The sequence below is a fragment of the Hemicordylus capensis genome, chromosome 1 (genome assembly GCF_027244095.1).
Source record: "Hemicordylus capensis ecotype Gifberg chromosome 1, rHemCap1.1.pri, whole genome shotgun sequence".
Taxonomy (NCBI): Eukaryota; Metazoa; Chordata; class Lepidosauria; order Squamata; family Cordylidae; genus Hemicordylus; species Hemicordylus capensis.
The window spans coordinates 435,621,679-435,649,280 of NC_069657.1; the positions used below are offsets into that span (position 1 = coordinate 435,621,679).

The window sequence follows — 27,602 nt, forward strand, 5'->3', positions numbered from 1 at the left end:
GAGGGAAATATTAGTGCTCACATGTAGTCTCCCATTCAAATACAACCAGGGCAGACCCTGCTTACAAAGGGGATGATTCTTGCTACCGCAAGACCAAGTTAGAGGGAAAAACACCCCAAAGTAGTCCTATATTGTTGTCTGGCAAATCTATCTTGAAAACTGGCTAAGCTGGGGGGGGGGGGTTGAAAGCAGACTGCCAAAGTAGGTCCTGGAGTGCAGAAAATGGCCCCCTCAAGCAGCACTGTGAGCTTAAGCAGCGATTTGATCCCAGCCCATGACTTGTGTGTGGGAGCTTACTTTGGTACAGTGCAGGTGATTGGTATGAGGCAATGAGAGTTTATTGCGATTGCCTCCTGGTATTTCATCCCCAAGCTGAGAACCTTAGGCCCCAGCAATGAGACAGACTTTTGGGTTGGGTAAGTTTCTTTGGATTTTTCTTTCCTGTACTTTTTCATTTTTATAAAGGGCAGGGGCCAGCACAAGGAGGAGCTGATATTGCACCGGGACTCGCAGCAGGACCTGGTGGCCAACGGTAGGGTGGTGTATTGCGGGGCTTGCTGTGGAGCAAATCTGCATGGGAGGACAAGGATGAACTTCTAGATGTGATTTACTGGTTCCAGCAGATCATTGCAGTTATTTTGGGAGTGATCTGGGACACTCTGGTAGAATATGGGAACTAATGAAGTAAGGGTAGTCTTGAATTGCAAACTACTGGTATGCTACACAAAGATGTTTCCACTTGTACCTCTTTCCGAGTACACAAAGTTCCACTCTGAACTAAATGTATCTGTGCAAACTTGGTTGGCCTGTTCTTGAGCCCATGGAGCCAAGTATGGCCCAAGACATTTTTTGGATATACACCACCGATAGCCTCATTCAGATGATTTAAAATTGCACTGCTGTAGTCATGTACAGCAGTTGGAAGGAGGAACTCCCACCCCACTGCTCACACTTACAGTGGGGCTTGTCTGAAGAGAGCCATAAGCATGATCATGGGCACTTCCCTGTCCCTTAAAGCAACCTCCCCACCCCACCCTTTGATCAGCTGGCATTCAAACCTGTTTGGTGCTCCAAACAGATTCATGAACATCCCTGCTTCACCAAGTGATGTACTGGATCCAGGATTTGTACTAGGCCCAGGGAGAGTAGAAAAAACTAATTATAAATTCCCCCTGCACTGCCATTCGGTCTGACCTCTGCCTCAAAGCCAGAACACTGCTGTACTGTAGTACAGCACAACCCATCTAATGGAACTCACTTCTGCAGAAATGGAAGCCAGGAATGGTAAAATATGATTTGGCTGCATACAGATTAGCATGTGGTGACATGCATGTCGTCAAGAAGTGTTGGCTCAGTTCACCAGTCAGACAAAATATTTTACTCATCATCTAGATCTTCAAGCTACTTGTCAGGATTTTTTCACTCATCATGGAGTAGATGAGATTTCCTGAGTCCTGCACAGAGTTAAATTGTCATCTGTATTCAGCCCTTCTCTGAAATTGCAATCTTAAGGTATCCATCCTAGTTGCATTCCCCTTTGTTAGAGGAGAGAGTAGATCAACATGGGGCAGGGGACGCATGTGTACACTTTATTCCCATCAGCATGACACACTGAAAATCATGTTACTGGTTCAAAGGTTCATTCCAATTTCGACATTCTTCTTTAAACAGCTCAAAAATTCAGGTTGACTCCTTTTAAGGAGCTGAGAGGCCTGACATCAGCAAATCATATCCTAAAACTAGCATGAACCACTACTATTTAGTTGAAAAGAAGAAACATCTGCTATTGTAGGTGCTAAAAGGTGTTGGGGTGGGGCATATTGCAAAACTTAAACTCACTGCCATTATAGAAAGTAGTGAACACATATGGAACGTATATGAAAAACTTCCATTTTTAATAAGGGCAAAATGTTGCAAGTAGGATGACAGTTGAACACCTTATTTACAGAGATGCCATCTTTTCTCAGAAAAAAAATTAAAATAACTTTTACGTTTAGGAGACTTCACAGTGATACTGTTCAAAGAAAATATCAAAGGGCCTTGTGGCTGCTTCTAGCATTACCCTTCACTAATACAGATCTCTTTCTGATCACACTCATTCATCAAGCCTCAACTGAAGCAGACATATTTAGCCAGTTTTGGAATTATGTCAGGGTTATTTAGATGAGTATCAGTAAGACGTAGAGTCAGAAGCAGCCTTTGGCCACCAGAGACTACAAATAACTTGAAAGCGCTTTTCTTTTCTCTTCTCTTGCTCTTCTGCCCTCCTTGCTGCTTCAAATAAGGTCAGCAACTAGAGAGAGAGAAAAAATATAAGGCAGTCATGGCAATAGTGAACAGAGAACATCTTCCAGGCATATGGACTGTACCTCAATATGGTGTAGTCAATTCAGACATTTACCCATTGCCCTTAAGCAGGACAGACAAGGCCGTCGTGGTTCCTTTTCCTGCTGCACAGCAAGAGCAAGACATTTGCAGATATTTGCTTTATCATGCATTAGTTGGGTTAACTTACGTAAAAGATTTATCCTGCACCTTCACAAAAAGGCTCAGGGCGGCTTATAAAAGTCAAAATTAAGATCAATAAAACTACAAAGAATACAACACGGCTATTTAAAAGCCTGCCTAAAAAAACCCGTCTCCCCCAGCTGTTTAAAATGGGAGCAGGGATCCAACCTGGCCACATTTGAGAGAGCATTCCAAAGGGAAGGGGCTATAGCAGAGGAAGTTCTACCCTGTGTGGCTGCCAAGCAAACCTCAGCTGGCAGAGGCCCCCTCTGTCAAATCTTAGAGGAAGGGATTCCCACATGTAGGCGTAGCTCACTAGCCAGCCATTTTTGTGGTCACCACCAATTCCCTGTCTTCCTTAGATGCTTTTCTGGTACACAGCAGAGGCCTTGGGAGAGAAACCAGACTTCTGTTATTTGCACTGGCATAGAGAGATGGTAAGAAACAGTGGGAGCCCTATCCTACTGCTCAGGAAGGATTCCTTCTATTTCTTACCTTCTCAGAAGTGACAGGGCAAATGAGACCTCTGATGAGAGCTGTGTGAACTGCTTGCCAGAGGGCTGGGAGCACCTGCCGCTGGCAAACTGGAAAGTGTTTTTGTAGATGCCTGCTTATAGGGCAAGCAGATTCAGGGGGTGGGGGGGTGGGGCAATCCTACAGGTACCCAGGCCCCAATATGTGAAGGGCATCTCCAGCACCCTGATTTGTGCCTGGAAATGAACTGGTAACCAATGCAGCTCTGGCAAGATCAGTGATATATGGTCCATGGGTCTTGACCAGATTCTTGCTAATGCATTCTGGAGCAGCTGAAGCTTCTGGAGGAAGAGAAGCCCCACACAGAGTGTGTGACAGCAATCCAATCAAGATGCAACAAGAGCATGAATCACTCTAGCCAGGTCTGCCTGGTCCATGAACAGCTGCAACTGGTGCACCAGCCGACGTTCAGAAAAAGCCCCCTGAGCTACAGCAGACACCTGGGCATCCAGGTGTAATACTGGGACAAGAACTCCCACCAAGCTCTGAACTGATCCTTCAAGGGGAGTGCTACTTCATCAAAAGCAGGTTGATACAAAACACCAGAGCAGCAGTTCTTCTGACCAGAAAAGATTTAATTTCAACTTGTTAGATCATATCCAACCCTTCATGGCCTTCAAATATTGGTTCAGCACTTCCATCACATCTCCAGCTGGAGATTGCACAGATAAATAAAGCTGGGTATCATCCACCTATTGGTGACGCCCAATGCCAAACTCCTAGACCAGGGATTCTCAAACTTGGGTCCTCAGGTGTTATTGGACTTCAACTCCCATAATCCCCAGCCTCAGTGGCCTTTGGCTAGGGATTATGGGAGTTGAAGTCCAATAACACCTGAGGACCCAAGTTTGAGAATCACTGTCCTAGACAGATGTTAACAGCATGAGGAATGTTGAACTTTGCATAGAAGTATGCTTAAAAATATTTTTTTGAAAACCATATAAGATATATAGTTAGGTATTCCTCTCCACCCAGTTAGAACCGGCATAGGTCAAGTGCAGAAGCTGCAGACAGCAAGTTCTCAAAAGATAATGAAGTGGAAAAGGATCTTGCCCCATTCTACCCATCACAACTTCTACTTGCAGGAGTCCTACCTTCAATCCACCATAAATAGGATTCCACTGAACACATGGCCCAAGCCCAATTTAAACAGGATATACAGCAGAAAGATGTAGCAGCCCTAATTCAACTGAACATATTAATCACTGAGCTAATGAATTTTGGCTGTTGAAAAAGACTGGCTTCCCTACCTATCTTCACGCAATCCTGTAGTCACATGTTCAGTATGTTAGCTACCACTGCACATAGGAGGTTGTTGCTCTACTCACTCCTCATTGAACAAAGTTGTGTAAAGAGGCCGATTAGATACTCACCATTCATGGGCATTTCATCAATCTGGGTGGAATAGTACTGTTCAATGTCTCGCAGAATACGAATGTCATCGTTCTTTACAAAGTTGATGGCAACACCTTTCCGGCCGTAGCGGCCTGATCTACCAATCCTGGTAGGACAAAAATGAGATTCAAAAACTAGTGAGGAAACAGAAGTCACCAGAGGAAGACTTAAAGCAGAATTCCACTTTCCTTTTCAGTAAAGGTTCACAGCACCAACTACTGGCAAGAGATATTATGCACCATATATACAGAACAGCATTCAGGCAGCCCAATTGCTGTTGTAAGACAGGAGCACCTTCCATTTTAATTTATTAGAAAGTATCCTTAAGTAATAAGAACAAAAAGCAATGGCAATTTGGTTTTACATACTGTTCTAAGATATTTCATTATTTGTTCAAGAGGAAGAGGAAGAGGAGGAAGAAGAATCTCTCTTTTAAATATAACTTAAAGTGTCCTGGTGCCCCACCCCCCTCATTTTGGACCCTGGAGACAAAAATATCATAGCACAGGAAACTCCTTTCCCATTCCTAATAATAAATATAGTTAAACAATTTTACCTGTGTATATACAATTCTCTGTTGTTGGGCAAGTCATAGTTAATAATTAGGGACACCTGAGGTACATCTAAGCCTCTGGCCCAAACGTCTGTAGAAATAAGAACCCGGCTGTAAAAAGATAAAGAAACTAGTTGCTGGATTGCAGTAACCTCCTCAAATATAATATCTCTCATTCAGATACACACACACACACCCCTTTTGAACAAAACATGTCTCAAAGCAGTTCACATAGCAAACAAAAGAATGAGAAAATGGTTCCTTGTCCCAAAGGGGCTCACCATCTAAGCACAAGGGAGACTCCACCAGATTTGGCTTATTTTGGGTTACGGCCCATTTGACGCATGAGTATACCCCTTAGGTTCTGGCAACAATCAGCAACAGCCACAGGAAGGATGCTGCTGGGACTGAATCGGGGCAGCTGCTCTCCTGCTGCTCCGTGTAAGGGAGCCAGCACTCCCAAAGAAGTCTCCTTAACCAGTCAGCAGCATGACATTAATTTGTGAGTGCCTGTATACATCTCTCCTTTTTAATGACACAAGAGTTTTAGAAGAGTAAGAGCACTGGACTCTCTTTTCTTCTGCATAGGTCACTGTTAAGGCAGACGTAGGGTCTGAGTGCCAGAACTGAGCATGACAACAGAAGGAACTTCATCTTCCCACTCTAACAACATGGCACAATGGACTGCACATCACTAGGGATAAGACCCAAGAGGGTGGCATTCTGTTCAGTGAAATGAAGAGTGAGGGTTTCAGGGCTAGGAGGGTGGCACAATCACTGGATGAGATGTCCTGAGGAATGTATAAAAGCAGCAAAAGGGTTACACCCTCAGATATTTTCATGCAAGATTACCAGGGAGAAGCCAAGTGTGCTGGCTTCCTTCACTCCCAAGAAGATGCCAGAAATTTCAGGATGAATGGCCGGTGGGCAGGGGCTGGTTTTGTGGTAGCAAACGTGAACTGCCCTCTTTGCTAAGAGGGTCTGCCTTGGTTTGCACTTGGATGGGGCCATAACTCTGTGGAAGAGGATCTGCTTCCATGCAAAAGCTCCCAGGATCACTCCTTGGCATCTCCAGGTAGGGCTGGGAGAGACTCCTGCCTGAAACCTTGGAGAGCTTCTGCTAGTCAGTGGAGACAATACTGAGCTAGACGGCCCAATGATCTGACTCAGTATAAGCAGCATCCTATGTTCCTAGAGTATGACCTCATGGGATAGGAAGAAAACACCTGATGAAGTCAATACTACCAGTAAGAGGTGGTGATGACCACTAGCTCTGATGGCTTTAAAATGGAATCAGATAAAAACCCAGGAGGCCAAGTCAATCAATGGCTACTAGTCATGATGACCACCATATGCTGTCTCCAGGTCCAGAAGTTACCTGCCTCTGCACACCAGCTACTGGGAAGCAATAGTAGGAAAGTACTATGTGCCCATGTGTCCCACTTCTGGAGTTCCCAGGGGTAGGCCACTGTGAGGAACAGGATGCTGGAGCAGATGTATCTTTGGTCTGATCCAGCAGGCCTCTTCTTATATTCTTCCAAGATGACCAAACCACCACAGAAAAATATCTAGCTTACCTTGCCCCAGATCTGAACTCTTTCATGATGGACTCCCTCTCCTTCTGAGGCATGTCACCATGCATTGAGGAAACAGTGAAGTTGGCTTCTCTCATCTTCTCAGTCAGCCAGTCAACCTGAGCCAAGGAGAAGCCAGAATTGGTTTTGGATTATAACAGCAGTAACACAGAAAAACTCAACTTTCTCCAGATGGAATCCACTGTTAAGTTGTTTGAGAAGAATTATTCATAACTCAGTTGGATAACATGTTACTTGCTGACATACCTTCCTCTTTGTATTACAGAAAATGACTGCTTGGGTAATCGTGAGCGTGTCATATAGGTCACACAATGTATCAAACTTCCATTCTTCTCTCTCTACAGCCACAAAAAACTGCTTGATCCCCTCTAGGGTCAACTCATCACTGAACAGGGAGAGGAAAAATACCATTTTAGCAGCAGACTTATTTGTAAGGCGTGACATTTAGTAAACTAACCATTCATAATGCATGTTTTCTACAGATGTCTATTCGGATCCAACACAAAATGCCTACAATTAAATAAAGAGTTTACTATTAAATAAACTGCTTTTATGTTTTTAAGTCAAAAGTAAATAATTAAATTTTGCTAATCCCAGAACAGACAGTTGAGTGTTTAAACTTAAGGAATTAAATTCCTTCAGTTTTAATATTAAATTCCTTCAGTTTTAACATTCAACTGTCCATCTGGGATTAGCAAAATTTAATTATTTACTTTTGACTTAAAAACATAAAAGCAGTTTACAATATATATACAAGAATAAAAACAAGTAAAATATATCAATAGAAGTGGACAGCAGAAGTCTAGGAAAAATGGCAGAAGATAAAGCCATTTTATGCAGCAGAATTTAAAAAACTGTCTGGAACAGGAAAGTCTTCACTACCCAATCATATCCCAGAAAGGTGGCACAGAAGAGCACTTTCATTAATGGCAGAAGAGCTGCTAAGAGATCCAAGATATTCAGCTGGGTTGCCTTTCCTTGTCTATCTCCTGGTGCATCAAAGTGACCCCAATGCAGCTTCAGTCTCAAAACCAAGCAGGACCCAAGTAAGATCCAATCAGAACTACTTGCAGTTCAGTCATCACCACTTGCTCAAATACCTTGCCCAAGTATGGTAGATTTCATCCTGAGCAATGATGGTTATTTAAACTGTCCTGGTCCAGGGGCCCTTTTTTCTCCACCCCCCCAAGGAGATGCGCCACTACCTTCTTGATAGCAGTAGGAACTACATCCCCTCCAAGGAGGTGTCAAATACCTCCAAAATCCATACATCCAGGCCAGGCAAAGATTCAGAGCACAAGTGGTGGACCTCCAAGCATTCTAACTACATCCTCAGACACTAAGGTAAGAACTTCCATAGTATAATGGCTACAAGTGTGAACTATAAGCCAGAAAGTTCAACTATGAACTCACTGAGTGGCCTGAAGACGAACAATATTTTCTCATTCTCTATCCCTCATCTGTAATATGGGAATAATAATACTGGCCTACCTTACAGTTTGTCAGGGTAAGGGTTATTGAGAAAATGTATGCCAGGCACTTGGAATACCCAGGGGAAAGGCTACGTCAATGCTAAGTATGATGATTAACCCCCCTTTTTGTTTCTAACTTAAGTAACCCAACAGGGCCATTATTTCTGTTTTGACACCACTTGTAATTCACAGTTAAAGTGGTAAATTTAGATGACTGCAGACAAGGATGCTGGGAACTGCAGTCCAACACCGCTTGAGACCCAAGGTTGAGAACCCCTGGTTTAGACTGCAGAACAGATTGGGAAAATGGCAAGCAAACAGGGACCCAGACAAGCACTTTGCTCATTTTTCATGAGGGCTATTTACACTGGTCCTGCTGCAGCTCTAAGAACCAGTAGCAGTGACCACACCCAGGGTTGGCATGGTAACTGTTGCCATCCAGACCTTTTTGCTACTTGGAGCCACTGAAAGCCAGTCCAACAGAAAAGCCCTATTCCACCCACTGCACTTGTCATCTGCTGCCAGGTTATGCTGATGGTCATTTTGATGGGGACTGTTTATGAAGCTTTACAAACCACCACCAGCAGTCAGGATAGGCAATTGTGTTCTGTTTTTAATTGTACATGAGCAACTTTGAGAGAGCTCTGCCTAAAATATACCGTATACAAATAACTAAAATAAATAATAGTTCTAGTCTGTAGCACTGTCAATGTGGTCACATTCAAAGTCACTTTCAAAATCATTACAGCAAAAGGAAGCACCAGTGTGAGCCAAGACTCCAAAGATCACTAACCGTTTCACCAGAATGCGGATGGGGTCAGTCATGAATTTGTTGGTCATCTCCAAGATCTCATGTGGCAAGGTGGCGCTGATCAGAACCACCTGTGTTGCTGGGGGGAGGTATCTGTACACATCGTAAATCTGTTCTTTAAAACCTGGCCAAACCAAGCACAGAAGACAGTAGGTTAAACATATAATGCACATCAAGCAGAATTTGAGAAGTCTCCCATAGTGTGCTGATTTGAGCAACAGAAGAACATTGTTTATGACCAAGAATTCATTACAAGCACCACTGAGTTGAGCATAGCCATGCCTAATGTGGCAATTTGTTTAATACATGTTAGTGCCACTCTGAGGCATCTATGATATACACCCAACCTGCCTTATTTGCCCTGATAACACCTGGCCATCTCTCTAGGTGTAGTGTATATGTGGTGAAAATTATATTGTTTTTAAAGGGTGCAGCTTTAACTGCTTTGGAAGTGTGTGGCCAAGAAGTCAACCCCAGGACACTGGGTTGGTTCAGATGCAGTGCCAAGCCACCGCTTGGTGCTGGGCAAACAAGCCCTGTGCTTGCACATTTCCCTCTTCTCTTCCCCCACTTCCAATTTAGAGATGACGAATAATAATTTGCTGCTTTGTGCAGCACTTTGTTTTTTATGTGCTTCTATTATTAAATCACAAATGAGCAAAGGAATTGGGAGTGCATGAGGGGGGGGAGGGGCATGGGCAAGAGCTGTGAAAAACCATGGTCTGGGCATTGTGACCGAACCAACAAAGAGGTTAGGGTCGGTGATCACTCCACATCTACACCCTGAAGGGGTGTGTTGGGCACCCACGTGCTCTACATTGTACACTTCTGGCATAACGCTTCCCTGCTAACTGAGCAAAGAGATGTAAAGTGGTGTGAGATGTAAAGTGGTGTAAGATGTAAACACCACTTTGTAAGTGGTGATTCTCTTATATTTAGCAGGGGGAGAACAACTGGACCTATCTAACTCCAGCACAGCATCCTTCTAGTGGCTGTTGCTTGCTGGTATCTGCCTTATGTTTCTTTTTAGATTGTGAACCCTTTGGGGACAGGGGTCCATCTTATTTAAGTGTAATTTATTTTTCTATGTAAACCCCTTTGAGAACTTGGGTTGAAGACCAGTATATAAATATTTGTCATATGTGGGAGAAGGGGCTGGACCACAGATTAAAACAATAGCTGACTGCAGCTTTAGCCCGCCTATGCTGCCTAATATGTTTTTGCTATCCTGATGATAATGCACAAGTACTAAGGCATTTCTACTACTGTACAACTGACTCTAGACTACTTATCAATTTCTTAATGAAGAAGATTTTTTGCCAGCTCTCACCAAGTTGTTTGAATGTACCCAGCAGGAGTCTCCCATTTGTATGAGAAAAACACACATACTTCTCTGGAAGAGTTCACATTGTATTTATGCAAATCACAAAGTATTTTTTTAAAGACCAGTCTACCCTGACTTATTTATAGCCCACAGCAAATAGTGGCTCTGACAAGCTACTCAACTGAACAGAGTTGTTACTTGCTCTGGCCATATACTGTTGCAGCAGCTAAAGAGGTTTGGTTTGGGTTTATCTATATCTATATATCGCTTGCACACAGACACAGACACGACTGGTAGCATAGCACAAGGCCCTTCAAGGCTAAAGGTATTATTCACCTTTATTGAGCATCTCATCAGCTTCATCCAAAACCAACATTTTGATAGCCCGAGTCCTTAGACTTCTGCGACGAATCATATCTGAAAGATTGAAGCAAACATAGACCAAGCAGAGATGAGAAGAACTACTTGTACTCTGGTGGCCAAGAGGAGCCGAGGGAGTTTGTTCATGATGCTTGGGGGCTGGCCTTCCTTGTGCATACTGAATGAGGGATGATGGCTTTTCAGGCTGAAGAAACCCCCTAGTACTCTGAGAGAATGCCCCAGAAGCTTCAGAAAGGGTGGTGACCTGGGTATTTCTGAGCTAAGAGTGCTACCTGCCGGTGCTGCTCCAGATAGTGCTCCTTCCACTTCTCTGTCAGCACCTCAGAAACCCTGGTAATATCGCAGAAGCCTTTTGGGCATGTGCACGATCCTTGGTTTGTGCACCGGTTCGAATACGAACAGGTGTGTGTTGCCACCAAGCAGCACCTTTAAAAGGGAGTACAGTACAGAACAGTATGGTGATCCTGCAGGATCACCGTTCCAGGCAGCATCCTGCTGCAGTTGTGCTCTCCCCAGCAGCCCATGCAGCAGGAGCGGCATGCACACAGCCTCCACATATGTGTGGATGCCATTTGTGTGGTCAGTATGGCGTCTCCGACGCGCAAGCTGCTGGGGTAAGCGCCACCGGCGGAAGCTGCATGAAGCTGCAATCCCACAGGTAGGACCTGCTGTACCACTGCCCACCGCAACCAGTTTGGCGGCAACAGGAACCAGTTAGTCTTCGAACCAGTGTAGGAACCAAGGACTGTGCACATGTCTACTTTCGGGCATCCTCTCATTTTGCATGGGGCACTTGCTAGATGAGAAGCAGAGACTCATGTGCTGCAAAACACAGCACAGCTCATCCGTATGCATGAAGTGAAAGGATGCCTGCATTTGTGAAGGCACTTTCTTGGTTGGAATCAGTATGCCATGGGAGAGGCCACTGGAGCATCTTCCCATCAGGGTTGGGGAACTGGAAGTGGCAACAGCAGGAGGGCTAGCTTGGAGGAAAGCCTCAGTGAGTGCAAAAGATAGCTTCATACCTCTTAGGTGGAAGGGAGCTACAGAAAACTAGGGTGAGATCAGACCCAGTAGGGTGTGGTGAGACAGTGGGCCACCCCTGACCTAAACTGACAGGGTCTTTTTAAAGCTACAGACTAATTTAGTCTAAGAAGAACTAGAGGAGGGAAATCGTAGCTCTAGTTCCCAACCTAGAAAACAGAACTGAGGAATCAAAAGTATCTTCACCATGAAGCAGACAGAATTCTACACTAAACATCATTGTAAATTCTTTACATTAAGCGAAATTCTCACCAAACACACGCCCTGGGGTGCCTGCAACAACATGCTGTCCATAATCCAGTTTTCTGATGTCTTCACCAACATTGGTCCCACCAATACAAGCATGGCACTGGACATTCATGTAGTCACCAAGAGCAAGAAGCCCCTGTAGGAACAAGTGCACACATGATTTTCAAGGGTTTTGTAGAACTTGAACTAGGTTAGTAAGTTTCTTCCAACTATGAGAGACAATATACCACTGATATACTATCAGAAACAATGGTACATTAATAGTTCTGGAAAGTACATGTCTTAGGTCTTCAGACTTTGACGTCCTTACAATTTTTTAAATGGCAAAAGGTCAGTTAATATAATTTAACTTTTGACCCTCAATGTTTGGGAAGCATTCTAACAACTGAGTCTACAGGATTAGAAAACACACTTACCTTCTGAATTTGTACTGCCAATTCTCTAGTAGGTGCCAAAATCAATGCCTGGGTTTCACGAACCTGTTGAAACAATGAGATCTAGTGAACAGGACATTCATCATTCCCTCTAAATGTGTAATCTGGAGGGTTTCAAGATTCAGAACAGTCTAATCTCCTTCAACGACAGGGCAGAGATATATTAGAAATGAAATCCAGTGTTCAAAAAGGAGGATTAATGAAAAGGTTGTCCCTGATCACTGTCAACATTATACTATATACTATTTGCAGCCAAAATGTGCACATCTTTATTAGGTATTGTAAATGGTACATATTTCAAGTTACCTGGATGTCAAGACATTGTAAAACGGAGATGGAAAATGTTGCTGTTTTGCCTGTTCCAGACTGTGATCTAGAAAGAAAACATTGCATTTTAAAAAGCTGTATCTGAAGAATAAGCCATACATATTGTTGTGGCCACCCTGGACCCAGAGTTACCAATCCAAAATTATGTGAAATGAAAGCCTGTGTCTGATTCTACTTTATTAAGAAATCAATTGATGCTTGAACTCTGAGTGAAATGACCAACTCCTAAGAGACAAGCCAAATTATTTGGATTTTGCTCTCAAGCAATGGCTTTGGGGAAAGCTGGAAGCTAATCCTATACTTCCTCTGACAGAATGTTTACCATGTTGGTGTCACCTATATTGTTTTGCCTCAGTCAAATGCACTGATTAACTAGTCTCAGACATATATCCTCTAGCTGTTACTTTAGAATGTTTTTAGAATTACACACTAGGTAGATGTACACAAGAAGTGATTTAATTGCTGTCTCACACATATAGCTTAGCTTCTTCCTTCTTAAACAACTCCTTTTGACTCCCCCCCCATTTTAAATTTTATTGTATTTTACAACCCCTTTTGACTTTTTAACATTTCTTGGAGACAAGGCGCCAGGAAGTCTGTGGACAAGAGAAGATGCCCATTTGCAAGCTCAGAGATGCAGATTTGCTTTGGGAATGTCAACAGAACAAGATTCTTCTCAACAACAGTTAATGACAACAGGAGATGGAATTCAGATATCTGATCAATAATTGTCAGGAGACAGAATCCAGAAGATAACAGCAATTGACACCGTTTGAGATCCAGGAAGGATGCTGACAATTTGAATAGACTATGTTGAAATCAAATGATCCAACAACTATTAAAAAAAAAGTCAGCTCTCTGGACAGAAGGCAGCAATCGTTACCTAACAAGCAATACTTGCTCATATGTGCACCCCAAGTGCCTGCTGTCTAGCTGCGGAGCTAGCAGAGGCCTAGGACCTGCAGACAAGAGACTGCTTTGTGATTCTCGCCGCAGGGCCAAGAATCAAGGGCTAACTCTGTCTGTGAACTCCAGCACCAGCCATCCACGGGAAGCGCTGTTTGCAACACTCTCCAGCAATGGACACTAGGCTCGCATCCATGTGGCCACAAGAAGATCTGGTAAAAATGCCTCTTTCAAGAACCGGCCTTTGACCCCAACTTCCATCCCCTTTTACTAAACCTAGCACTCTGCCATTTCCCCTTTCAAGCAACTCCCTGCCCTTTTTCTTTTCAAGTTTCTCTATCTCTTGATAGTTAGAAGTAATCACTGAGATGACAGGCATCCACACACAGATGATAGTTAGGAACACTGCATTGCTATTACTAGTAGCTATAATTGATTGTTTTGTTGTCTGCTCAGATTTATGCTGTTGCTCTGACAATCTTTTATACTCAATAACACCCACTGAATTATGTAAGAGTGTTTAGTTTCTTTCTACTTTTGAGCCCAGACTATACATGGTCACTGTATAAAGAACTGGTCACTTTGTGACACTGGTGAGACAAGCCTAATTTCCTAGCTCCGGAGCATACCTAGTATACAAATCAGCTTGGTTCACAACAATATCACCTAGGCAAGGACAAGAATGACTTTGTTTGGGACTATCAAAATTGCATTTTTTTGCCAAAATGTCCTCAGCCAGTGAAGCTCAGTATATTAAGCCTGTTTCCCTGCTAGTCAACCAATGCAGATATGTGTTCCAAGATCAGTCTTTAAACTGATATAATTTGTTAAAACAATTCATTAACTCAAGCAGCTTTTGTCTATCAAGAACAAAGACACCTACAGACTGATTTACAATATACTTACTTAAAACATTTTCAAGCTGTTTTTCCCAAGTTAAAATTGACTTGTAGTGAATAAAATTCCATTTAACAACAACAAAATAAAACCCTATAATCTGCCAATATGCAAGCCCAATTAAAACTGTACTGAAAATCCAGATTTTAAAAAACCCACTGAATGTGGTCACACCCAGGGTTTAAAGTAAGAGGAGGCCCAGCTCACTCATGTTTTGTGATAGCCCCTTTAACTACTGTTTTTAGGTTACAGGAGGAGGTCAGCTATTGCTACCTGCCATAAGGAAGGATAAATGCAGGGAGAAGATTATGACTGGACATGATTTATGTCAGAGAGCGAGTAACAGAATATCTGTTGAACAAGCACAGGATTAACATTGTAACACTGCTTCTACACAAATAAGATTCTGGTTACTGATCCAAATATAAATATATTAGTTAAACCTACTTTGGGCCTTTGAGTTCACAATGTCTTTCTGACCATTTCAGACCATCAGCATCATTAATCTTCTTATTGTCAAAGTGGTCAAACTTAATATTCTAAATTCCCTCAATGGTTTTTTCAGTATACAATTATACTTACTGTGCAATCACATCTCTTCCTTTTATTATCTGTTTGATTGCTCTCTGTTGGATAGCGGAAGGTTTCTCAAAACCTGGAAAAAATAATTTTAAAATGCTTTAGACTTCCCTTCTAGTCACAAACTGTATCCTAAAATGTTAACAAAAGCAATACTGGAATCATTTATAAATCAGAGCATTGAAAACTAGAGCTGTTGACAACCAATATATATTTTAATATAGCAACAGCTAACGAGAAGACTTGGGGTGAGAAATTGCAGTTAGATGACAACATTACATTTCTGGGCTGGTTCAGACATCATGCAGAACCATGGTTAAATTCTGGTTCCATGTGATGCCCCCCAAGCCTCAAGAGAAAGATCGCCTCCATCCCCTGCCTGTACAAGCCTCCCAGGCATTCTACTTTCAATTTAAATCAGAAATAATCTAAGATCGGTTGTGACATCTGAACTGACCAATCTTGGTTTATTGTTTTAATAGTTTTAACTTTTTAAATTTTAATTGTTGAAATATGTTAACCTTTTTATTGGTTGTTTTTATTGTCCTGTAACCAGCCCAGAGAACTTGCGTTTTGGGCGGTATAGAAATAAGCTAAATAAATAAATATTATAGCCAACCTGCTTGAAATAAACATAGACATTGGTCCAAGGTTTGCAGAAAGTTACATATCCAGGTTTATTTCAAGCAAGTTGGTTAGAATATAGCAAGATCAGTCAGTTCAAATGTCATGACGGATCTTGATTTGTTTCTAACATAAATCAGAAGTAGAATTCCTCGGGTGCTTATGTAGGCACGTGAGGGGGTGCTCTTGAAGCTTGAGGATGCTAGGCTATAACTGTGGTTCTGTGTGACAACTGAGTCAGCCCTCAAATGTGTCCACACTTGTGTGACAACTGAGTCAGCCCTCAAATGTGTCCACACTATCAAGTGATAATCAAGTGCATGCATGGCAGCCATGTGCATGCCACTGTCGCGCCATGGCAGCTGGGGAGAGTGCTGGCGGGGTGGTATGGCAGCTCAGGGGGCATGCTGTCCCAACAGGAAGCTGCGGACGAGCAGCAGATATGAACCTACTCTCCTCTCTTTTAAAGGTGCTGGGGATGTATTATAAATCACTCTTTGAATTGCAATTCGTGCACATACCTATTGCCAACATTCCACTGACAGAATAAGGGACATGAGGCAGGGAGTACGTGGGAGTAATTGGGAACCGGAGTGCTATATGAGATTTTTACCACTTTCAACTTAAACTACGGTATAAGTTACAACTTAAGATTTGCTTTCCCTCTGCTTATTGATATAGCCAGGGTTACCAAAACTGGGTGTGATGTAATTATGTTTTCTAGAAAGAGACACATAGGCTTCATACATGAGCACTATCCAATAGTCATCACTTGCATGATTTCCATGATCTCCATACCTATGCTAGCCAATCATTGAGGGCCGTTAATGTTTTGTTAATGTCCCCGACATGAGACTGCTGGCAAACCTAACCCTGCACCCCACCAGAACCACAGAGTAATCTGGTAGGAAGGAAGAAGGGGTTGGAGCTCATTAATTATGCCGTTATTAGTGAAAACGGTTTGTTCCGAGCTGTAGGTTCTTCCTAAAGTACGTAAAGTTGTGCTGGCGAGTCCGTGTCGACTCCTGGCGTCCAGAGCCATATGGTTTCAATGGTAGGAGAGGTTTACCATTGCCATCTCCTGCAATGATGGTATGAGATGATGCCTTTCAGCATCTTCCTATATCGCTGCTGCCCGATATAGGTGTTTCACCAGTAAGGATTTGAACCAGCAACCTCTAGGCAAGTTACTTCTCATTAGATAGCATAGGTTTTTCCTATTAGCTAAAAATAAATGAAAAATGGCAACCCATAAAGGGCAGACAACTTTGGGCTGAAATAATTCTAATATATATAAGGGACTGTTGGTAACCCTACCCAGACCTCACGCCCCCCGCCTCGCAAAAGCTGTAGAGCTTCAGGCGAGCTATCCCTGCAGAGGACTCTCAGACTTTTCTTCCAGTGGGACCCCGCACCCCCAAGAAAGCAACTCCGCCCCTTCCCACTTCCGCACAAATGGCGCCCCGCAATTCCGCTGCTCCCTGCTCAGCCCCGCCCACCGTAGGCGTAGATGCCGCGCAGCAGGTCCTCGCGCAGGCCCATGGTGTCGAAGGTGGGGGTCACGTCCACCTCCTCGCTGGTCTCGAACTCCACCTTGGTCATGTCCTCCTCCTTCAGCAGCCGCTTCCGGGCCGAGCCCGTCGCGCCGCCCGTGGCCCCCGACATCCCGCTCGCCTGACTCTCAAGCTTCGTCTCTGCTATGGAGCCCACCCGAATCCCGACTCCGACTGAGGAGATTCAGCCCGCAAGGCCTGTAACGCGCACTCCGCGTCTGGTGGCCAACGAATCGCGCAGGCGCCCTGGCCCTTTCCGGCGCTCCGTCAATGACGTACGCAGTGACGCTCAACGAAGCGCTAGGCTACGCGATAGGTAGAGATAGGAAAAGGCTGGAGTAGCACGCAGACGGAAAACATAACAAAATTGTATGAGAGTCTCTGAATTATTCAACAATTATATCCCCCCATCACAATAAATTAAAGCCTAAATCAGAAGGAGCATGGTCCGCTTACTTTGCTTCTGCTTTTTTTTACTGAGGGGAAACGCTACTGATAGTCACAAAGACGCAGAAAACAAGATTTATCCTTTGATTTTACGGGCACCGGTCACTTCCGTCCCGAGGTGACCAAAAATGTCTTGTTATATAAGCCGGAAATTCCCGATAGAGAAAAGGAGATAGGACACTCTGGCTATTTCTTATCTCTGTGGTGAGACATTTGTTCCTATATAGCGCGTCCCACAAGCGTTGTGCGCTGGGCGTTGTTCAAGCAATGGCGTGTTCGCTGTTCGTTTCGCGCTAATTGTTTGGTCCACGCGTTTCCTATTTAAACGATTTCTTGTGCGGCACTTCATCTCATGCCAGTGCTGTTGACTAGGCATAGGGGTTAAATCATGATCAGCTATCTCAGGTTGAATGTGGATCTGAAAAAGCTACTACAGTGCTTGTTTTATAGACTGTTGCCTTGTTAAAAGTGTTCCTTTGCATATGGTATCCTTGGATCCCTGGGAGCTGAGTAACTACAGGCTTGTCTCCAACTTTCCGTAGCTGGGCAAGGTAATTGAGAGGGTGGTGGCCTCCCAGCTCCAGACAGTCTTGGAGGAAACAGATTATCTAGACCCATTTCAAACTGGCTTCCGGGCTGGCTATGGGGTGGAGACTGTCTTGGTCGGCCTGATGGATGATCTCCAACTGGCAATTGAAAGAGGAAGTGTGACTCTGTTGGTCCTTTTGGACCTTTCTGCGGCTTTCAATACTATCGACCATAGTATCCTTCTGGAGCGTCTGAGGGGGTTGGGGGTGGGAGGCACTGCTTTGCAGTGGTTCCACCCCTACCTCTTGGGCAGATTCCAGATGGTGTCCCTTGGAGACTGCTGTTCTTCAAAATCTGAACTTTTGTATGGTGTCCCTCAGGGTAACGTATTGTCTCTGATGTTGTTTAACATCTACATGAAACCGCTGGGAGACATCAAGAGATTTGGTGCAGGGTGCTATCAGTATGCTGATGACACCCAAATCTATTTCTCCATGTCAGCATCATCGGGAGAGGGCATAACCTCCCTAAATGCCTGCCTGAAGTCGGTAATGGGCTGGATGAGGGATAACAAACTGAGACTGAATCCTGATAAGACGGAGGTACTCATTGTGCGGGGTCGGAACTTGAGAGATGAGTTTGATCTGCCTGTTCTGGATGGAGTCACACTTCCCCAGAAGGAACAGGTATGCAGTCTGGGGGTGCTTCTGGATCCAAGTCTCTCCTTTGTGTCCCTGGTTGAGACAGTGGCCAGAGGTGCCTTCTATCAGCTTCGGCTGATACGCCAGCTGCGTCCGTTTCTTGAGTTAGATGACCTCAAAACAGTGGTACATCTGCTGGTAACCTCTAGACTGGATTACTGCAATGCGCTCTATGTGGGGCTGCCCTTGTACGTAGTCCAGAAACTACAGTTGGTCCAGAATGTGGCAGCCAGGCTTGTCTCTGGGTCATCTAGGATAGACCATATTACTCCCGTATTGAAGGAGTTACACTGGCTGCCAATATGTTTCCGGGCAAAATACAAGGTGTTGGTCATAACCTATAAAGCCCTAAACAGCTTGGGCCCTGGGTTTTTAAGAGAATGGCTTCTTCGTAATGAACCCCACTGCCAATTGAGATCATCAGGAGAGGTCCATCTGCATTTGCCACTGGCTCGTCTGGTGGCTACTCAGGGACGGGCCTTCTCCGTTGCTGCCCTGAGGCTTTAGAATGCGCTCCCTAGTGCAATAAGAGCCTCCCCATCTCTGACATCCTTTAAAAAGTCCTTGAAAGATGCATTTCTTCAACCAGGCTTTTAACTGATATTGTTTTGTTTTGAATGTTGTTTTTAGAATATTGTTTTAAAAATTTTAAATTGTTTTACATTTCTTGCTTTTAAATTTTTGTTTTGTTTTGCTTGTTTTTAATTGGTGTTTTACTTTTTAATCTTGTTGTAAACTGCCCAGGGACGTAAGTTTTGGGCGGTGTAAAAATATGATAAATAAATAAATAAAATATGGTATATTTGCCTTAAGTATAAAATGAAATGGCAGCTCTCTAGTCTATGAAAGAAAAACAAGATGCTCACTGTCGACACTTTCTGGGCTAATGTGCAAAGTTGGAATCTTGTGTACACTTACCTGGGAGTAATCTCAAACACAGTTGGTCTTCTGAGTAAGCATGCATAAGATTGGGTTTCACAGTTACAGTTCTATGCACACTTTGCAACATATTCTAACAGATTTAGTTAGTTCTGTGCGACTTTTTCATAGCATGCAAGTAGTTGAAAGTAAATTTTGCTGAACTTATTGGAATAAACATGGAATAAACACATGGGGAAAGAGTGACATAATTAGGAGGACCACACATTTTGGGTGGTCTAGCCAATTAAAAAAAATGTTGGCAGGATCAGTCTTGTTCCTGGTCCTACTAGGGATGTACATGAACCTCTTTAGTATTCTATTCTTTGAGCGCCGATCAGGAACCAGTTCGAATGTGGCAGCGGGGTGGCTTTAAGGATGGGGTTGGGTCACGGTGCACTTCCCACCCTCTGCCGCCAGAGGCGTAACTAGGGAAAACAGCGCCCGGGGCAAGCACTGAAATGGCGCCCCCGCGCCCCCCAACATACTACATTATACTTAAGTTTTTCCTCACAAGCGCCTGCCGCCGCCGCGCCAGGCCACTGACTGGCTGCCAGGCACCAGCAAAGCAATGGGGGGGGCCGCGGGTGGCGCGGAAGGGACCGCTCATGGGGGAGGGGGCGCCGACGCGCTCCCTTGACTGCTGCAGCGCTGCTGCACTGAGCAGGAAACATTTGTATTAACAAAAAAAATTAAATTTTTTTTTTAATTTTCTTGTCATGGCGGCGCCCCCTACGTGACCAGAAAAGATGGTGCCCGGGGCACGTGCCCCCCTGCCCCCCTATAGTTACGCCTCTGTCTGCCGCACTTCCCCCTCTGGTGCTCTGTGTATAAATAGTCCGGCGGGGTGGCAGCATACCTTCTTGCAGCTCCATTTCACTGGAAGTGCCAGGCGACGTGCGCACAGCACTTCTGGTCAGTGAACAACGAGGTATGCTGATGCCCTGCCAGACTATTTATACAGAGAGCGCCGGAGGGGGAAGGGTGGTGGTGGTGTGTGTGGGGAGGTAAGTGTGGTGTGTGTGGGGGGAAGTGGACCCTCTCCTGCCGTTAAAGCCACCCCTGCCCCACCATCAGCTCGAAGGGAGCCGGTTCCGTGCACATCCCTAGCTCCTACTGCACTCTTGCTAGGCCTCTATTCTTCAGATAGCTGCCTGCTTCCCCTGCTAGTCAGAGGTAGGGATGTGTGAAATGTTCTGAGTGTTTCTAGCTCAAAACAAAATACCCTTCAAATAAAAGGCCTGTTTTGAGCTTGAAATAAAATCGCTCTTCATCTTGAAACGTTTCAAGTGCCCTTTTGGAGGGCTGTTTTTCCGGGGAGAGCCGGTCTACCACTTGGGGTTGGTGGGTAGACCAGTAGGCCTCTGCTCTGGACTTAGCGCGTCAACCTGCCTCAGAGGACTAACTTATCCACCTCATGTGGCGGGTAGACCAGGCCTCCACTCCAGAAAGTGCGTTGGCCTGCCTTGGAGGACTGGTCTACCCACCAACTCCAATCAGTAGACCCGATCTCCCCAGAAAAACAGCTTTCCAAAATTTCTAAAAAATTTAAAGTTGTGAGCCCTTTGGGGACAGGGAACCATTTTATCTATGTAAACTGCTTTGGGAACTTTTGTTGAAAAGTGGCATATAAATATTTGTTGTATTTGTATTCGCCGTGAGCTTCTCTGAAGAAACATGGCAAGAAAGCCACCAATGTTAGTTAACCAATGACTTATAGTAGGCAGCCATTCTCAACAACACACTTCTGAAGGAGCAAATCTCATTAAATTCAGCAGGGCTTACTTCTGAGGAAACATGCTTGGGATTGCACTGCTCTGGTATACCCCTCTAGAAAAATGGCACAAAATAAATGTTGCTTATAGTTAACAATTTTCTAAATTTCAGACATTGATTCTTTCATATATGGAGGCTATGTGCCAAATGATAAGGGATGCACTATAATGATAAAGGCTCTAGTAAGAGATACAGTAGAAAATGTAAATATTGTTAGGTCTGGACCTTCTCTTACATCAAAAACTTGCCTAAAGTACACATTGAACTAGTGTTTATTATTTTTAATTTGATTTAATAACTCATTTATTAAATAATATTTAATGTTATTTAATAATTTATTAAATTTATTCATAGAAATATAATTTATTAAATATATTTTAAGAATTTTATTTTATTATTTATATTTATACCCCACTTTATGTGTTTTATTGGTTGTATGTTTTTAATTTTTAAAGATGTTATGGTTGTTTTTAATATTTATGTTGTAAACTGCCTTAAGATTTATTATGGAAGGCGATTTGTAAATTTAACAAATAAAATCCCAAGGCACCTAACAAAAAATAAATTAATATAAAAAGGAAAAAGGCAGTCTTAAAACAAATCACACACAATAGCAGTAACAAAAATTTACTGTGCAAAATCCTGGAAAATGAGAGTGATTCCTACTATTATAGAATGGGAAACAAAACTACATCATTTTGCAATTATGGTAAAATCATCAGGCTACTATTAGGGTAAAAGAAGGTAAACAAAGATTCAGCTGCCCCAAATTGGCAAAACAGAGCCAATCCTTCCAAAACCATTTTACATTTCTTAGCTGTTATAAAACTGTAGTTTAAATTGAAACTCTCTCCAAAACTTTGTTCTTTCAGATATTAAACATCTGATAATAAAATCACATCTACACTAAAAACAAAAAATAAAAAAGGCAGCAGCGTGATCAGCCACTCGCCCTGTTCCTTGCAGGCGGTCCACTGCCCTTGCCGGGCGGCCTTTCTTGCAGGCCGGGGCCTTTTGTTTTCTGCTTGGCTTTCCCAGGCCGGCAGGCACCTGGCTGCCGTCCCGATGGCGCGCCTTGGGCGGACTCCTCCAAACCAGCAGAGGATGCCAGCAGCAGCTGATGAAGACAAGCTGGAAAGGAGCCGGCCTGGAAGACAGAGTTGCTCAACTCGCCCCTAGCGGTGTGGTCCCGGGCGGCAGCAGCAGCAGCAGCTGGCGCGGGTCCGGGGCTGCTGAGCTGACTGCCAAGCAGAGATGCCTATGTGCCTGGGGCTGCTTGGCTAGCCGAGGAGGAGAGCTTGTCGGGGGAGGGGCCGCCTCCTCCTCCTCCTCCTCCCCCCCGCCCCCCCGGAGAGGAGAAGCAGCAGCAGAGCACGCTGGCATTGGCTGACGGACACAAAGGGGCAGCAGCGAGAAGAGCAGAGCCGCTGCACCCTCCAGGGGATGCTGCTGCTTCTGCTTTGGGACTAGAACCAGAGTGAAGTGGAGGAGGAAGAAGAGAGGTAGGTGCCTTGTGGCGGGCTCGAGCGCTTCCCCGGAGCAGGCCTGGCCGGGTGGTTTGGGCTCATGTGTTTCCCAAACCTCCTTCCAACCTCAGGGACAGAGAACTAGTCTGCTGTGTGTTGCTTGCCTAAGGGTTTTTTTGTTTTTTTGAGAAGGAGGAGGGATCTCTGCTATTGGGTTGCAAAGAGTCTCTTCGGAATAACGTGCCTGACTTCTTTTGCAGCGGGGAGGAATTCGACTCTTGCTTGTCTGAGTCTCGGTTCTTTGACCATCTCTCTAGGTCTATCTGCAGCCCTTTCACACTAGCTGGTTTGCAAACCCGCGCTCCAACCTGGAAGGCTGTACTAGTTAGTTCAGACTTCTTCTCTGTTTATCTTGCATGGTGTCCCACTGTATTAATGCTTGCCCACAACTGTCCGTCCCACTCTTGAATGTGTCTTCTTTGAACCTGCCTGGCTTCTATGAGGCTTGCTTCTTTTCGTCTCTCCCAAACGTTCTGCAGCTGGTGCCATTTAAAGTGCCAGGTCCTAAAAGCAACCAGGCAGAGGCATTATTTGTCCCATAAATCTTTATTTTGACATTCTTGTGGTTAGAGTGTCGAAGTGGAAGAATTTGCAATGCAGGGAACGTTTGCAGTTGCTTGTCTGATTTTCACAATGTGGAATCTCCCCCCCCCCTTTCAAACATTTTTCAACAAAAGGACATTTTAATAGCTAGTGCCACTAAACTTTGTATCACATTTAACTCAACACTGCCTGGCCTCTTGACTTATGTCCAGAGGTAAAGTAAAGTGTGTTGTTAAGTCAGTGTCGATTCCTGGCGACCACAGAGCTCTGTGGCTTTCTTTGGTAGAATACAGGAGGGGTTTACCACTGCCATCTCCCACGCAGTATGAAATGATGCCTTTCAGCATCTTCCTATATTGCTGCTGCCCGATATAGGTATTTCCCATAGTCTGGGAAACATACCAGCGGGGATTCAAACCGGCAACCTCTGGCTTGCTAAGTCAAGTCATTTCTGAGGTGCACCTAGGTAATTTTGGAGGCCGGACCGAAAGACCTTTGGAGGGCCCCACCCTTGCTGGAGCTCCCCCCCCCGCAAGTTAAGCATCATTCCCTTATTTTTATCTCACATATTTCTTTCCCTACTCTCCCCTCTGTCTCTAAAGCACCTGACACACTCAGCCACACCAACCACACTACCCAGGACAGACAAAAGAGGATTTGGGGGACCCCAAGAGGTGTGGAGGCCCTGGACTTTGGCCACTGCTTGTCTCCCCCTTTCCTCCCTAGTAATGAACCAGAGAGAGAAATTTCATACACTGTGACTCACAATCTATCATACTTGAGATATGAACCCCTCTTAACCAACATCTCCTAACTGCTGGAGTATATTTCTTTCTTCTCTCGGGCTTTGCATTTACCAAAGAGGAAAAGGGAAGATTATTCTAGGGCAGGGGTAGTCAACCGTTGGCACTTCAGTTGTTCTGGGGATGATGGGAGTTGTAGTTCAACAAAAGTTTGATGCCAAATGTTGCCCACCTCAGGTACAAGAGACTTTTGTGAAGGATTATGTTCTGTTCCTTCACCTACTCTTGTGGCCTGCACATTCCAAAGTGTTAAGTGTGCATAAGCTATTCATTGGTTCATTTCTTAATATACATTTGTTTTCTTGCCATCGGAAGTTTGGTAGGTACTGTCTTGGATCAAGGATTTTCAGCATTTATCATAGTGAGCCTTCACAAGTTGGGAGACAGAAGTACAGTGGTCCCTCGACTTACGAACTACTCGACATAAGTATTTTTCGCGTTACAAACGGCAGTTTTAGATCCGGTTTTAGATGCGGTTTTTTCGACTTACAAATTTTTAGATGGGGTTTCCTCGACTTATGAATTTTACATGCGGTTTCCTTGACTTGCCTGCCTGTTTACTGCCTGTTTATTCTTGAAAAGAAATGTTCCTGTGCAGTTTGCAAGCCTTACTGGGGGTCTGGGTCTTTTTTCTAGGCTCCGGAACGCATTAATCCGTTCCCAATGCATTCCTATGGGAAACCGCTTTTCGACTTACGAACTTTTCGACTTACAAATGTGCATTCGGAACGGATTAATTTTGTAAGTAGAGGGACCACTGTAGTTTCTATCTCCCTTAGTGTAATGGAAGCAAAATGAAGCTGAGACAACGAAGCTCAACCTTGTTCCAGGCATGATGCTAAGCCTTTTAGTGGAGCAGAAAGAAAGAAAAGTCTAATGGCACCTTTTCAAAGGAGAAAACTAAGCTAGAAAAATAGAACATTATTCCATAGGATTCCAAAATTCTGCACCAAGAGAGAAGTGTGGAAGTGGCCAAGATTAGTGACCGAAAACAGGCAGGCCCTGTTGAAACAGATACTCCATATTTAGAATGGAGACTCAGGAGGAAGTCCATGCTTCCCTTAGCAATTTTGAAGCCTTCATTGGGCCCACTGTTGTACATTTGAGAATCTAAATGTATTCTGTTTCATCCATAAAAAGCCTTGAATGCCATCAGTGGGAAAGCATCACTGTCACATTGTAATCTGTGACCGACATTTAACAGAGTGATTGGCTGTCTACTCTCTGTTGATAGGTTTGTGGCCTGGTTCTGAATCTTCCTTGAATTTATTTTGTTACAGGCTGCTGTATTAGGAGGACCTGGTGTGTAGCTTGTCGGAAAACTGCAATCCTCTGTTAAAGCTACTTAATGTATAAATCTTTCTTTCCTTTGTCAAAAGGACAAAGTGGGTTTCAGTGGTGCCTAGTAAAACATGCAAGACTCTTCTGCAAGAAAAGGTTTTTAAATTGAGGATTAAATAGACCAAGGAAAAAGTCTCTCTGAAGCAGTGCAGAAAAGATTATACAAAATTAACAGCCTGATCTTATGTGTGTTTACCTGGAAGTGAGTAATTCCAAGTTCAATGGGCTTACTCCCGAGTAAGTGTTCATAGGGTCGCATCTTAAATGATGAACAAGAGATTTAGCGGTTACTATTGTTGACCTTTGAAATGTGGCTGCCCTTAACACAACGGGCCAGCGTGGTGTAGTGGTTAGAGTGCTGGACTAGGACCGGGGAGACCCGAGTTCAAATCCCCACTCAGCCATGATACTTGCTGAGTGACTCTGGGCCAGTCACTTCTCTCCCAGCCTAACCTACTTCACAGGGTTGTTGTGAGGAGAAACTTAAGTATGTAGTACACCGCTCTGGGCTCCTTGGAGGAAGAGTGGGATATTTAAATTTTTTTTTTTAAAAAATGATGCTTTAATAATTGGCTATTAAGGCTAAAATGTTAGATATACTTGCTTGGAAGTAAAGTCCCATTGAGCTCAGCACGACTTGTTTGCAAGGAAATTAGCTTAGGGTCAGGCTGTAAAAAAAGGAAAGGAAAGATTGTGTCGTCGAGTCGGTGTCGACTCCTGGCGACTGCAGAGCCGTGTGGTTTTCTTGGTAGAAGTGGTTTACCAATGCCTTTCTCCCACACAGTATGAGATCATGCCTTTGCTGTTGTCAATGAAGTGAGCATCCGCCTCCAGCACCTTCCTATATACCTGCTGCCCAATATAGGTGACTACAAATATATATGTACTAGGCACAGTCTGGGAAGCACACCGACGGAGATTCGAACTAACAGCCTCTTGCTCCCTAGGCAAGCTGCTTCCCTGTTGCACCACCTGCAAAGTTAGTGTTAAATGGCATGTGACTTGACACCTGAGGGGTAATGTTAGCAGAGGTATGATATGAGGTATGACCTTGATAGAGAATGGGAAATAGACTTCTTGTGCGCCTCAAAGACAAATGGATTTATTGTGGTATGAGCTTTTGTGGAATAGAGCCCACTTCATCAGGTGCAAGGTATATGTAATGTCTTAGCATTTGTATAGGACGTCTGAGTGTACAAAACGCTTCTTTTGTAATCTTTAAAACCCTGTACAGTAAGTGAATGTTGTCCCCCGATTGCAGATGGAGGGTTGAGAATTAGAGGGAGTAAGTCTCCCATAGTCACCCAGTTTGTTCATGGCAGAGGCAAAATTCAAAGCAGGGTCTTAGTGATTTATAGCTCAGTCCCTTACTGCACTACACTGGCTCTGTAGGTGGATAAAGGATTGTATCCAAATGCTTAGTTTATCTGGAGAAACCTTTGGACACAACCCATTGTAAATTAAAATGCAGGTCTTTATTTTAATTTACGTTGGGTTGTGTTCAATAATTCTCTTCCCCTCTAGAGCAGGGGCGGGGAAACTTTGGCACTCTAGATGTTGCTGGACTACAACTTCTATCGCCCGCAGTGGCTGGGGATTATAGGAGTTGTAGTACAACAATAGCTGGAGTGCCAAAGGTTGTTTGCCCCTGCTCTAGAAGAAAGGAACCTTTTGACTGTAACTAATAGAAATATTAACATGTACACACACCTCGTACTTACAGATCTAGAGAAAGAAGCTTTAAACAGTGTACCTCTTGCACCTGATTACCATTTGACTCTAGTCTATGACACTTCTGTGCAGGGTTTGAATGAATACAAGAAAAGCATAGTG

The 27,602-nt window shown here is 44.1% G+C and overlaps 2 protein-coding genes across 3 annotated transcripts in view; one reads left to right on the plus strand and one right to left on the minus strand.

Annotated features, from left to right (window-relative positions):
* Window positions 1-1,874: 1,874 nt before the first annotated feature.
* EIF4A3 (eukaryotic translation initiation factor 4A3) lies at window positions 1,875-17,298 on the minus strand. Its single transcript, XM_053243477.1, has 12 exons — window positions 17,133-17,298; window positions 15,013-15,085; window positions 12,607-12,673; window positions 12,283-12,345; window positions 11,870-12,002; window positions 10,529-10,609; window positions 8,851-8,992; window positions 6,832-6,970; window positions 6,568-6,683; window positions 4,994-5,101; window positions 4,416-4,543; window positions 1,875-2,293 (listed from the first exon to the last, which is right to left on the minus strand). The coding sequence occupies exons 1-12, from the start codon at window positions 17,296-17,298 to the stop codon at window positions 2,277-2,279; spliced, it is 1,233 nt and encodes a 410-aa protein (XP_053099452.1). The 3' UTR covers window positions 1,875-2,276.
* Window positions 17,299-17,350: 52 nt separating this feature from the next.
* NINL (ninein like) overlaps window positions 17,351-27,602 on the plus strand; it is a 70,587-nt gene continuing 60,335 nt past the window's right edge. Inside the window, exon 1 of one of the 2 annotated variants that reach the window (XM_053243437.1) lies at window positions 17,351-17,461. In XM_053243437.1, the coding sequence (XP_053099412.1) occupies window positions 17,457-17,461 (5 nt within the window). In that variant the 5' untranslated portion in view covers window positions 17,351-17,456. Of the gene's footprint in view, window positions 17,462-22,783; window positions 23,059-27,602 lie in introns of those variants that run through there. The other variant, XM_053243444.1, reaches the window with a different exon arrangement.